We start from the raw sequence: 14729 nt of genomic DNA on the forward strand, positions 1-14729 counted from the left end.
GGGTGGTGTCATCTGCATATCTGAGGTTATTGATATTTCTCCCGGAAATCTTGATTCCAGCTTGTGTTTCTTCCAGTCCAGCATTTCTCATGATTTCTCTGCATAGAAGTTAAATAAGCAGGGTGACAATATACAGCCTTGACGTACTCCTTTTCCTATTTGGAACCAGTCTGTTGTTCCATGTCCAGTTCTAACTGTTGCTTTCTGACCTGCATACAGATTTCTCAAGAGGCAGGTCAGGTGGTCTGGTATTCCCATCTCTCTGAGAATTTTCCACAGTTTATTGTGATCCACACAGTCAAAGGCTTTGGCATAGTCAATAAAGCAGAAATAGATGTTTTTGTGGAACTCTCTTGCTTTTCCCATGATCCGGTGGATGTTGGCAATTTGATCTCTGGTTCCTCTGCCTTTTCTAAACCCAGCTTGAACATCAGGAATTTCACGGTTCACGTATTGCTGAAGACTGGCTTGGAGAATTTTGAGCATTCCTTTACTAGCATGTGAGATGAGTGCAATTGTGCAGTAGTTTGAGCATTCTTTGGCATTGCCTTTCTTTGGGATTGGCATGAAAACTGACCTTTTCCAGTCCTGTGGCCACTGCTGAGTTTTCCAAATTTGCTGGCATATTGAGTGCAGCACTTTCACAGCATCATCTTTCAGGATTTGAAATGTCTCAACTGGAATTCCATCACCTCCTCTAGCTTTGTTCATAGTGATGCTTTCTAAGGCCCACTTGACTTCACATTCCAGGATGTCTGGCTCTAGGTGAGTGATCACACCATCGTGACTATCCGGGTTGTGAAGATCTTTTTTGTACAGTTCTTCCGTGTATTCTTACCACCTCTTCTTAGCATCTTCTGCTTCTGTTAGGTCCATACCATTTCTGTCCTTTATCGAGCCCATCTTTGCATGAAATATTCCCTCGATATCTCTAATTTTCTTAAAGAGATCTCTAACAATTAAAATCTACCCGCTTAGTATATTTTAAATATATCATACAGTGTATGACAAACAGCATAAACTATATGCCACATTGTTGTACGTGAGCTCTCCAAAACTTATTCATCTTGTGTAGCTGAAACTTTGTACCCTTTGATTAACATCTTCTCTTTCTCCCGTCCCCCAGCCCCTGAAAACCACCATTAAACTCTCTCACTATGAAGCTTACTATTTTATATTCCACATATGAGATCATGTATTTGTCTTTTTTGTGTCTGGCTTATTTCACTTAGTATAATGTAGTACAGGTTTATCCATGTTATGACAAGTACAGAATTTCCTTCTTTTAAAGGCTGAATAATATTATGTCATATAATATGATATAATGTAAAATAATATGATAATACATTATATACATGTTTATATGTTGACTAATATACTTTATTCATATAATTTCAAGTTAATGTCTAGCTTTCTTTCATTTCAACCTGAAGTAGTTGTATTAGCATTTCTTATAGGACAGGTAACTTGTTTTCAAAAATATGTGACTGTATTAATTTCTTCTTCATTCTTGAATGGTAATATTTTGAAGGACACAGAAGTCTTCTGGCAGGTTTTTTCTTTCAGCACTTTAAACATGCCACCCCACTGCCTTTGCTCTCATGGTTTTTTATGATAAACCAGTTGTTAATCATGTTGAGAATTTCATTTATGAGAATTGCTTCTCTTCTGTTGCTTTTAAAATTCTCTTTCTTATTAGTATTTGACAACTTGAATATATATTAGCATTTTGGCAACTTGACCCTTGAACAACAGAGGTTTGAATTGCATTGGTCCAATTACATGTGATTTTTTTTTTTTTTCAGTAGTATTACAATATTACACAATTCATGCTTGGTTGAATCTGTGGATGCAAAACTGTAGATATGGGGGAACTGTGTATACAACTTTCAAAGTATAAGTTATATGCAGACTTTTGACTGTACAAATGTTCTGTGCCCCAATCTTCACATTGTTCAAGGGTCAACTGTACTGTGTCTTGGTGTAAATCTCTTAAAATTTTTCTTATTTGGAATTCATTAGGCTTCTCAGACTCTTTCCTGGAAAATCCGGTGGACGGAGGAGCCTGGTAGGCTGCAGTCCATGAGGTTGCTAAGAGTCGGACACAACTGAGTGACTTCACTTTCACTTTTCACTTTCATGCATTGGAGAAGGAAATGGCAAACCATACTAGTGTTCTTGCCTGGAGAATCCCAGGGATGGAGGGCCTGGTGAGCTGCTGTCTATAGAGTCGCATAGAGTCGGACACGACTGAAGCGACTTAGCAGCAGGCTTCTCAGAAGTGAAGATTAGTTTCATGAAATTTGGAAAAGTTTCTGTCTTTATTTCTTCAAGTATTCTTTCTGCTCATTTTTCTCTTTCTTCCCTTTCTGAACTTCCATAATATGTATACTGGTCCTCGATGGTGGCCCACAGATTCCTTAGGCTTTGCTCACTTTTCCTCTTTCTTTTTCTTTTTGCTCTTCAGACTGGTTAAGTTCAATTTTCCTAACTTTAAATTTACTAATTCTTTTTCCTGCATACTTAGGTTTTATCTTAAACTGCTTTAGTGAATTTTTCATTCAACTATTTTGCTCCTTAGCTCCAGATTTTCTATTTTATTTTTTATAATTTCTATTATTTATTGCTATTCTCATTTTATTTATACACAGTTTTTCTGATTGTCTTTAGTTCTTTTTCATAGTTTCTTTTAGCTCTTTGAGCATATTTTACGCATTTGAGTTAAAGTCTTCCTCAGGGATAGTTTCTATTAATTCATTGTTTTCCTTTGAGTGGACTGTAATTTTTTTTTTTTACTATTTTAATTTTATTGGAGTGTAGTTGATTAACAATGTTGTGTTAGTTTCAGGTGTACAGCAAGTGGTTCAATTATACATATACATACATTCTTTCCTTTTTAGATTCTTTTCTCATATAAGTTATCACAGAATACTGGGTAGAGTTCCCCGTGCTATATAGTAGGTCCTCATTGGTTATCTATCTTATATATAGTAGTGTGTATGTGTTTATTCTAAATCCCTGATTTATCCTCTCTCCCACCACCCCCTCCCCTCCAACCATGTTTCCCCTTTGGTAACCATAAATTTGTTTTTGATATCTGTAAGACTGCTTCTGTTTTGTAATTGAGTTCATTTGTAGCTTTTTTTTTTTTAAATTAGGTTACACATATACGATAAGATATTTGTCTTTCTCTGTCTGACTTCACTTAGTATATAATCTCTAGGTCCATCCATATTGATGTAAAAAGACATTATTTCACTCTTTTTTATGGCTGAGCAATATTCCATTGTATATGTGTCCCATATCTTCTCCATTGTATATACATCACATCTTTTTTATTCATTCCTCTGTCTATAGACATTTAGGTTGATTCCATGTCTTGGATATTGTGAAGTATTGCAATGAACATTGTGGTGAAGATAATCCTTTTGGATTATGGTTTTCTCTGGATATATGTCCAGCAGTGTGATTGCTGGTAGTTCTATTTTAAGTTTTAAAGGAACTTTCGTACTGTTCTCCACAGTGATTGCATCAATTTACATTTGCACCATGAGTGGTTCATAATTTTCTATTTGAATTTGTGTGGTATTTTTGTTGCAAACTGAAAATTTGATGCTTATATCTCTGGAATTCAGATTTCCCTCCTCTAGGGTTTGCTTCTTGATTGTGGAAAGCTTGACTTCTGTACAGCCAGTATTTTAGATTTCTTACAATGCTAGAAACTTAAAGACAAACACACACACACACAAACAAGGAATCCTGTCTCTGCCTTTACTGATTATCTCTGTACTAGAACATTCTTTTAATATCTATCATGATTTTTCCTTAGTGTTCTCTTCCTACTTACACTAAGCCTATAGATTAGTCTGTGGAAAAGTTTAGGAACTTTTCAGGTCTTGTCTGAATGCTCATTCTGCCTTGGGCATGGACATGGCTTTCTATATTCCCCTTATATATGGTACTTTTGAATGTCCTAATTTCCCAGAGAAACTCTCTCCTTGGATTCCCCCCTCCGCGCTCCCAGGCCTTAGGCACTGTAAGCCTCAACTACAATCTTTTGCCCTAGATGGCTAAGAAAAAGAATGAAAGTATTATTCAGTCATGTCTGATTCTTTGCAACCCTGTGGGCTATAGCCTGCCAGGCTCCTCTGTCCATGGAATTCTCCAGGCAAGAATGCTGGAGTGGTAGCCATTCTCTTCTCCAGGGGATGTTCTTGACCCAGAGATTGAACCCAGGTCTCCTGCAATGCAGGCAAATTCTTTACCACCTGAGACACCAGGGAAGCCCCCAGATGGGTATATGTTTTCTTTTTTCTTTCTCTCTTTTTAAATTTTTTTGTTGCCCTAAAGTGTTTCAAAGCCTGATGCTTTTCCACCCTAGGTAGACTCTAAGCTAGGTGATAGAGAGACAAGCAACTTTCATCAGTCTTTCAGGTATCCCTGGACAGGTTACAATAGGAAAATACAATAATTTGCCTGCTTGGCTTCCTCTGGAACCAGGGACCTGCGTCCCATACTGGGAATGAGGCTGCCATCTTCAAAACTTGTGCTGGGCTGTGGAGAGGTGGTGCAAAGGCAAGGAAATGCCACAAAGCTTTCCTAACTTTTTTGTTTCTTTTTTTTTTTTTAATTTAAGTTTATTTATTTTAATTGGAGGCTAATTACTTTACAATATTGTATTGGTTTTGCCATACATCAACATGAATCCACCACGGGTGTACATGTGTTCCCAATCCTGAACCCCCCTTCCACCTCCCTCCCCATATTTTTATTGCTTCAATTCACTTGGTTGACATACACTTTCTATTATTTTCCAGAGTTCTTACAAAGTTGATTCTCATGGTTTTTGATTGCTATTTTGATGTTACTCAGGAAAGAGAAGTTTGGAGCTGTCTACTCCACCATTTTGCTCAACAGAGCTTGTTGTTTTATAGCTCTTAGTAAAATTATATCTGAATATGAAGCTGAGGCACAGAAATGTAAAGTGACATCAAATAACACACATTAAATGCCCGTGTCCTTTGATAGGAAATGACTGTCATTTTCACAGTAGTTTGGAAAAACTGATTTATTCATTCTGTATACATAATGTGGAGAAGGCAATGGCACCCCACTCCAGTACTCTTGCCTGGAAAATCCCATGGATGGAGAAGCCTGGTAGGCTGCAGTCCATGGGGTCGCTAAGAGTCGGACACGACTGAGCGACTTCACTTTCACTTTTCACTTTCATGCATTGGAGAAGGAAATGGCAACCCGGTGTTCTTGCCTTGAGAATCCCAGGGACGGGGGAGCCTGGTGGGCTGCCGTCTATGGGGTCGCACAGAGTCGGACACGACTGAAGCGACTTAGCAGCAGCAGCAGCAGCAGCATACATAATGTGATCATATAAATGGCCATAGATCTTGTAGTGATTTATAACTATCACTGAAATCCAAAGTCTGGAGCACCTTCAATACTTACATGGAAGTCAATAGTGTATGTTTTAAGTATATTTATGGTCAATTTTTCTTGGAATAAAATTTGATGTTACAAGGAAGGACATGTATAATCACTGAACCAGAATCTCTCAAAGACATAGTATCTCAAATCCTGCTTTCATGGGAGGGTGGTGTCATCTGCACATCTGAGGTTATTGATATTTCTCCCAGCAATCTTGATTCCAGCTTGTGTTTTTTCCAATCCAGCATTTCTCATGATGTACTCTGCATATAAGTTAAATAAGCAGGGTGACAATATACAGCCTTGACGTAGTCCTTTTCTTATTTGGAACCAGTCTGTTGTTCCATGTCCAGTTCTAACTGTTGCTTCCTGACCTGCATATATGTTTCTCAAGAGGTAGGTCAGGTGGTCTGGTATTCTATCTTTCAGAATTTTCCATAGTTTATTGTGATCCGCTACTCTGATGCATTTAATTCTTCTGTTAGGAAATAAGTTTCTTGAAAGTTATCTGTAAGTAACTTCATTCATGAAAATATGCCCAGATCTCCATGTTTGTTTATTATCAAATATGTAGTTTGTGGGATTGGCTGGAGCAAAATACTATAAATAAACAGAGAGCCACTAGCACTCCCAGTGTGCAACATCATGACTACTTATAAGTTCATAAAAATCAATTCACAAATTCTTTAAAATGGGAAAAACAAAACAATTAAATAAGCAATTAAGTGACTGTTAGATGTTTTGCCTGGTTCACAGTATAGTGGGGACCTAAGGAACATCTGAGAGGCTCTGCAGCGATGGGTAAGGGAGCAAGACCTGCATATCTCTCCTCAGAATATGTGCTCGTGCTTCTCTCAGCTATTTCTTTCCTGACTCTTATGACCCAGGGTTCTTATGCCAACCTTTTAAAAATAAAAATAAAAAGCAACTGATATGAACCTATCTTTGTCTTTAGTATCCCATCCTGTTCTCAACTAACTTTGTATGGCCAGGAGCCAGGAGGAGCATAATTTAATTGTATAGTTTAGGTAATTGTGTAAGTGAGTGTTATACCAAATTGCAAGATGATATTTGTATTTCAATGCAGAATTTGTATTCTGTCAGGCTTACTCTATGACTTGTTTTAGCATTTGACAGGAAGTTCCCTGACATCAAATGCTCTGTCTTGAAGGATATAATATTTTATATATTTTAATTTGCATTTTGGTTTTTATAACTTCACTATCAAATAACAAAACTTGGAATTTGGGAATGTTATAAACAAATGTTATTGTTGGCATTTGTGGTGGAAATGAGGCTCACAGAGACTAATTTTGTGATGTTTCCTATTTAATTAGTAAAAGTTTAAGGACTTAAATTCTCATACTTGGTAGGTTACAATTTTTTTTAAAAAAACAATAACTATTAATGAGAAGTTGCTTACTCATGTTTTCAAAATTAGTTCTTAGAGACCAGGTAAAGTTTTTGAAATGTGCAGAGCACTGTGCAAATGTGAGGGTTGGTGATGGTGACAACATCTGATCATAAGCACTGTGATAAACTATTGCCATGAGGAGTATCAGAATTCGGTTGTCACTACTCAAGCTAATTGGCCTCTTAGTGATTGTCTTTCTGACAGACTTTTGGGGGACTTCCCTGATGGCTCAGTGAGTTAAGAATCCACCTGCAATGCAAGAGACACAGGAGAGGTGGTTTTGATCCCTGGGTGGGGAAGATCCCCTGGAGGAGAAAAGGGCTACCCATTCCAGTATTCTTGCTTGAAAGATCCCATGGATGGAGTAGCCTGGTAAGATACAGTCTGGGGTTGCAAAGAGTTGGACGTGACTGAGTGACTGAGCTCACACACAGACATTCTTCATTGACTGTTAACTAAGAGTAGTAGTGGCTTCTGCAGAATCCCTCTTCCTCTTAGCCATGCCTAGCTGCAGTTAACAGCACACATTTTGAAGTAAAGGACTGATTTAAAGACTCACTATTCAAAATCCAAAAATGATGCTGTTAAAGTGCTGCACTCTGTATGCCAGCCAATTTGGAAAATTCACCAGTGACCTTAGCACTGGAAAAGATCAGTTTTCACAGTTGCACTCATTTTGCATGCTACCAAGTTAATGCTCAAAATCCTTCAAGTTGGCTTCAACAGTACATGAACTGAGAACTTCCAGGTATACAAGATAGATTTAGAAAAGGCAGAGGGACCAGAGATCAAATTACCAACATCTGCCAGATCATAGAAAAAGCAAGGGAATTCCAGAAAAACACCAACTTCTGCTTCATTGGCTATGCTAAAGCCTTTGACTGTGTGGATCACAAAAAACTGTGGAAAATTCTTAAAGAGACGGGAATACCAGACCACCTTACTTGCCTCCTGAGAAATATGTATGTAGGTCAAGAAGCAACAGTTGGAACTGGACATGGAAGAATGGAGTGGTTCCAAATTGGGAAAGGCTGTATATTGTCACCTTGCTTATTTAACTTATATCCAGAGTACATCATGTGAAATGCCAGACTGGATGAAGCACAATCTCCTGGAATCAAGATTTCCAGGAGAAATATCAACAAGCTCAGATATGCCAATGATACCACATTAGTGGAAGAAAGCAAAGAGGAATTTAAAGAGCCTCTTGATGAAGGTGAAAGAGGAGACTGAAAAAGTTGGCTTAAAACTCAACATTTGGGGGACTTCCCTGGTGGTCCAGTGGTTAAGAATCTGCCTTCCAATATAGTGGAAGTGGGTTAGATCCCTGGTTGGGAAACTAAGATCCCACGTGTTGTGGGGCAACTAAGCCTCTTGGGCCACAACTACTGAGTCCACACACCCCAATGAAGATCCCACATGCAGCAATTAAGACCTGATGCACCCAAGTGTATATACATATATATAAAACCCAACATTCAAAAAATTAAGATCATGGCATCTGGTCCCATCTGTGTTGTGCTTAGTCACTCAGTCATGTCCAGCTCTTTGTGACCTCATGGACTGTAGCCCACCAGGCTCCTCTGTCCATGGGGATTCTCCAGGCAACAATACTGGAGTGGGTTGCCATGCCCTTCTCCAAAAGATCTTTCCAAACTGGGGATTGAACCCAGGTCTCCTGCATTGCAGGTAGATTCTTTAGATTCTTTACCATCTGAGCCACCAGAGAAGCCCAAGAATACTGGATGGATGGGATAGCCTATCACTTCTCACAGGCAGATTGTTTGCCAGCTGAGCTACCAGGAAAGCCCTTGGTCCTATCACTTTGAGGCAAAATGATGGGGAAAAAGTAGAAATAGTGATATATTTCATTTTCTTGGGCTCCAAAATCACTGCAGATTGTGACTGCAGCCACGAAATTAAAAGATGTTTGTTCCTTGGAAGAAAAGCTATGAAAAACTTGGATAGCATATTAAAAAGCAGAGACATCACTTTCCTTACAAAGGTCCATATAGTTAAGTTCGGTTCAGTTCAGTCTCTCAGTCATGCCTGACTCTTTGTAACCCCATGAACTACAGCATGCCAGGCTTCCCTGTCCATCATCAACTCCCAGAGCTTGTTCAAACACATGTTCATCGAGTCAGTGATGCCATCCAACCATTTCATCCTCTGTCATTCCCTTCTCCTCCTCCCTTTAATCTTTCCCAGTATCAGGGTTTTTTCCAATGAGTGGGCCCTTCGCCTCTGGTGGCCAAAGTATTGGAGCTTCAGCTTCAGCATCAGTCCTTCCAATGAATATTCAGGATTGATTTCCTTTAGAATTGACTGGTTTGATTTCCTTGATGTCCAAGGGACTCTCCAGAGTCTTCTCCAACACCACAGTTCAAAAGCATCAGTTCTTTGGCACTCAACTTTCTTTATGATCCAACTCTCACATCCATACATGACTGGAAAAACCATAGCTTTGACTATATGAACCTTTGTCAGTAAAATAATGTCTCTGCTTTTTAATATGCTGTCTAGTTTGTCATAGCTTTACTTCCAAGGATCAAGCATCTTTTGATTTTATGGCTGCAGTCAACATCTATAGTGAATTTGGAGCCCAAGAAGAGAAAATCTGTCAGTTTTCATTGTTTCCCCATCTATTTGCCATTAAGTGATGGGAATGGACGCCATGATCTTTGTTTTTTGAACGTTGAGTTTTAAGCCAGCTTTTTCACTCTCCTTTTTCACTTTCTTCAAGAGGCTGTTTAGTTTCTCTTCACTTTCTGCCATAAGGGTGGTTTCATCTGCATATCTGAGGTTATTGATATTTCTCCCTGCAATTTTGACTCCAGCTTGTGCTTCATCCAGTCTGCGCATATGTACTCTGGATATAAGTTAAATAAGCAAGGTGACAATATACAACCTTGACATACTCCTTTCCCAATTTGGAACCAGTCTACTGTTCCCTGTCTGGTTCTAACTGTTGTTTCTTGACATGCATACAGATTTCTCAGCAGGCAAGTAAGGTGGTCTGGTATTCCTATCTCTTTAAGAATTTTCCACAGTTAGTTGTTATCCACACAGTCAAAGGCTTTAGCATAGCCAATGAAGAAAAAGTAGATGTTTTTCTGGAATTCTCTTGCTTTTTCTATGATCCAACGGATGTTGGTAATTTGGTCTCTGGTTCCTCTGCCTTTTCTAAAACCAGTTTGAACATCTGGAATTTCTTGGTTCATGTAAGCTATGGTTTTTCCAGAACTCATGTATGGATGTGAGTTAGACTATAAAGAAGTCTGAGAGCCAAAGAATTGATGCTTTGAAACTGTGGTACTGGAGGTGACTCCTGAGAATCCTTTGGACAGCAAGGAGATCAAACCAGTCAATCCTAAAGGATATCAACCCTGAATATTCAATGGAAGAATTGTTGTTGAAGCTGAAGCCCCAGTGCTTTGGCCATGTTATGGGAAGAGCTAACTCATTAGAAAAGACCCTGCTGGGATAGATTGAGGGCAAGAGGAGAAGGGGGTGACAGAGGGTGAGATGGTTGGACGGGATCACTGACTCAGTGGATATGAGTTTGAGCAAACTCCGTGAGATAAAGGACAGGAAGCCTGGCATGCTGCAGTTCATAGGTTGCAAAGAGCTGGACACGACTTAGGTACTGAACAACAAAATTAAAAATGAGAACAATCCTCCAACTTCTCGTTCTCTCCTTTTCCACTTCCACCATTCATTAAAATAAAAAGTAAAACTGAGCTCTGAGGTTCACTGTAAGTGATATGGTTTTACCTCATCATATTTAGTTTGAGAAAGAAAATCCATTTCTAACTTCATATGGTAATACTTGTTTTGAACGTTGTGGAGAACACTGACCAAGCAAGAAGATAAAATGAAGAGGAAGGAACCTAAATACACTATCCTTGTGGAGACTCTAGTATCTTTCATTAAACCATGAGAACCCAGAATTTAGCATATCTATAATATGTGACCATCAGAAGAAACACAAGAAATGTAGTCCATTAAATACCTCTGTTTTTTTCTCTGTAAAATGAGTCTAATAATTCTTTTAATTTATATTTCATTTGAACCTACTTGTTTGACTAATTGCGCTCATGGAATGTCTCTATCTCAGAACCCATTGGAGATTATTCTTTTAGTAGACAATAACCCTAACTTAGAAATACCAATAGCTCACTGCTGTGAACAGCAAGTGTGGCAGCAGCCCACTACCTGCTCTTTGTGTCCCTTTCCATGTCTGCTTTCTCATAAAGTATTGTTCTTCAAACTTGGACAAATTCTTTTATTAGTTTTCTGTTCTGTATAAACAAAATGCTAGGCTACAATCTCCCAGGAAATCTGGCAATATGAGAAGCACATTCTCATGACTAGTTCTTAACATGGGTTGGCTCAAAAATTTGCCATTCCTTGCCATTCCTTTTACTTTTGACAATCTTTTCATGAATGAATTGGCCACAGACCATTTTGCAGGAATTCACACATCCACCAAAAATTGGACTGGATCACTAAAAAGCACAGAGTGACTTGATATGGTAAAATTTCAATATTTACTACTAAATAAGCATCCTTATGCCCATTTTTGGAGTATGAACTTCAAAATTTGCTGTAAAAAGAGTATGAACAAGATATTGAAACTGATGCATCCTCCAACAGTGTCACAGAACCTTAGAATAGAATCAGAAACATTTTAGATCTGGAAATTACCATCAAGGCAGAATTGAATTCCTTAATGGGTACAAATAAGAGAATTTCCTTATATAGCTTTTCATACAGCTGGCAAATATGGACACCAGGGCTGTGCCCAGGTATCCATATTCTCAGATTTGTCTGCCAAGTTTTGAGCCAAAGTATAGGAAATACTTTAAGGGATAAATATTTACCTCTTAGATACTGTAAGTATAGAGATGTGGCTTGTCATCTATTTTGTGGTTCCAGAATTTCTATAGATGTGGCAGACTATTTACAGAATGAAGATAGATTTTCTAACTCAAAGTGAATCTTCTGTTCATTGCTTTTCTCAGAGCACCCAGCACCTCCTTGTTCCTCAGACTGTAAATGAGAGGGTTGAGCATGGGGGTGAAGATGGTATTAATCATGGAGAGTATTTCATCCTGCTCCAAAGTGTGAAAGGAGTGGGGAGTCATGTAGATGATCATGGCCGGCCCATAGTAGAGGCTCACTACAGCCAAATGAGAGGAGCATACAGCCAGGGCTTTCCTCCTGCCCGCTGGTGAGTTCATGCGGAGGACAGCGAGGAAGATGAGCATGTAGGAAGCCATGATGAGCCCTAATGGAAGAAGAACAAACACAATGCAGATGACAGACACCACCATCTCATAGAAGGAAGTGTCTTCACAAGAGAGCTTTAGGACAGCAGGCATCTCACAGAAGAAGTGGTGGATCTCCCTGGAGCCACAGAAGGGGAAATGCATGGTGTAGATGGTATTGAGGAGGGAATTTAGTGCACCTCCGCCCCAGGACACTAGAGCCATCTGCAGGCAGACTCTTGGGTTCATGATGACTGTGTATCTCAGGGGGTTGCAAATGGCCACATAGCGGTCATAAGACATAAGGGTCAAAAGGAGACACTCACCACCCCCGAGGGCAAAGAAAAAGAAAATCTGGGTTCCACAGGCAACTTTTGAGATGTTTTTCTTCCCAGAGAAAAAGTTGATGGCCATTTTTGGAACTGTGGTAGAAATTAAGGCCAAGTCAATGAGAGAGAGATGGCTGAGCAATATATACATGGGGGTGTGGAGGTGGGAGTCCACCCAAATCAAGAGGATTAGGATGGCATTGCCAGTGAAGGCGATGATGTAGACCAGAAGAATGGAGGTGATGAGGATGCTGATGTACTGTAGCTCTGGGAAAAGTCCCAGGAGAAAGAAATCAGTCAATGTTTCATTTTTTTCATCCATGTTCCAATCTCCAGACTAGAACTAGAGGATATGGGGGAAACAAAATTTTAAAAGTGCTGAATGGATAAGAAAGCTGTGGTACATATACACAATGGAGTATTACTCAGCCATTAAAAAGAATACATTTGAATCAGTTCTAATGAGGTGGATGAAACTGGAGCTGATTATACAGAGTGAAGTAGGCCAGAAAGAAAAACACCAATACAGGATACTAATGCATATATATGGAATTTAGAAAGATGGTAATGATAACCCTGCAAAAAGAGACACAGCAAAAGAGACACAGATGTATAGAACAGTCTTTTGGACTCTGTGGGAGAGGGAGAGGGTGGGATGATTTGGGAGAATGGCATTGAAACATGTATAATGTCATATATGAAACAAATCGCCAGTCCAGGTTCGATGCATGATACTGGATACTTAGGGCTGGTGCACTGAGATGACCCAGAGGGATGGTATGGGGAGGGAGGAGGGAGGGGGGTTCAGGATGGGGAACACGTGTATACCTGTGGTAGATTCATGTTAATGTATGGCAAAACCAATAAAATATTGTAAAGTAATTAATCTCCAATTAAAATAAATAAATTTATATTAAAAAAAAGAAAGTGAAAGTGAAGTCGCTCAGTCATGTCCGACTCTTTGCGACCTCATGGACACCAGGCTCCTCTGTCCATGGGATTTTCTAAGCAAGAGTACTGGAGTGGGTTGCCTTTTCCTTCTCTAGGGAACTTCCCGACCCAGGGATCAAACCCAGGTCTCCCTCATTGTAGACAGACGCTTTACTGTCTGAGCCACCAGGGAAGTCTAACAGGTAATTGCTTCAAGTACAGTGAAAGTGTAAATCGCCCAGTCATGCTCCTTTCTTCGTGACCCCATGAACTGTAGCCAGCCAGGCTCCTCTGTCCATGGAATTCTTCAGGCAAAAATACTGGAGTGGGTTGCCATTCTTGTCTTCAGGGGATCTTCCCGACGCAGGAATCAAACCCGGGGTTTCTTGCATTGCAAGCAGATTCTTTACCATCTGAGCCACCTTGTTAGATATTCTTAATCATAAAGGAAAACTGAAAAAATTTTCTAATTACAGGCACTGTTTTCAATTGAGCACACAGGTGGCTCAAAAGCATATCACACCCATATACTGATGAATTGTTTGACCAGTGCATCTTAAGATGTAATTTGACCACCTTTAAAGGGTCCTACACTTTCTTATTTGGTTCAGCCTCTACCGCTTCTGCTTATCTCAGCTCTAGACACATCACTCTTTTAAAAAATATGTTTGATAAAGATACATGAGTTTGCAACTCAAGATTTATAAATTTCAAGATATCTAGATAACTAGGTAAAAACATTCAGTTCATAAAATTGGGTAAATTTTGACCACATGGAAGTCCTCTTGTATGTATTCAGAACCATTTGGAGGAGTGAATTTATGCTTTTATGACCCTGATTGTAAATTTGGAGCTTTCCATAGATAGTATGAGATGAAATGGAAAACCTAACTTTTGGACTTCTTCCCAAACCTGGCATGATGAAACAGAGATGTGAAGGGCTGGTCTCTTGTATTCTTTTTCCATCTCTGTCCTTCCCTTCCTTGACCTCATAGGCTATTCTTGGGTGCCAACAGTCAGTTCTTTGTACAATGCTTCTCTTCAGAAGCATTCATTCTTGCCGTGTCTCTCTAGCCTTCAGGGCTTGGATGAGACATTTCTGTCTCTTGAGTGGGAGTTGATGAGGTAATTCCCTCTAAGATCAATTCCACTTTCAAAGTATGTTATATGCTGATGTGAGAAAAAGCCTTTGAGTTCTCTACAGAGGATGTTTTTAAAATAAAAACATGCCTTTGAATCTTAAACACCAACTAGTATTGCAATTCTTAGGTAGAGCTGCTGCTGGCTGCTAAGTCCCTTCAGGCATGTCTGACTCTGTGTGACCCCATAGACTGCAGCCCACAGGCT

At 39.4% G+C, this 14729-nt stretch overlaps 1 protein-coding gene across 1 annotated transcript; it reads right to left on the reverse strand.

Moving 5' to 3' along the window:
- Positions 11839–12782, reverse strand: LOC102190221 (olfactory receptor 2M2-like). Its single transcript, XM_005683268.3, has one exon. It carries the CDS (start codon positions 12772–12774, stop codon positions 11839–11841), a length of 936 nt encoding a protein of 311 aa, XP_005683325.2. The 5' UTR covers positions 12775–12782.

The sequence above is a fragment of the Capra hircus genome, chromosome 7 (genome assembly GCF_001704415.2).
Source record: "Capra hircus breed San Clemente chromosome 7, ASM170441v1, whole genome shotgun sequence".
Taxonomy (NCBI): domain Eukaryota; kingdom Metazoa; phylum Chordata; class Mammalia; order Artiodactyla; family Bovidae; genus Capra; species Capra hircus.

Coding starts and splice junctions, on each gene's coding strand:
- LOC102190221 (XM_005683268.3), bottom strand. CDS start 12,774: ATGGATGAAAAAAATGAAACATTGACTGATTTCTTTCTCCTGGGACTT.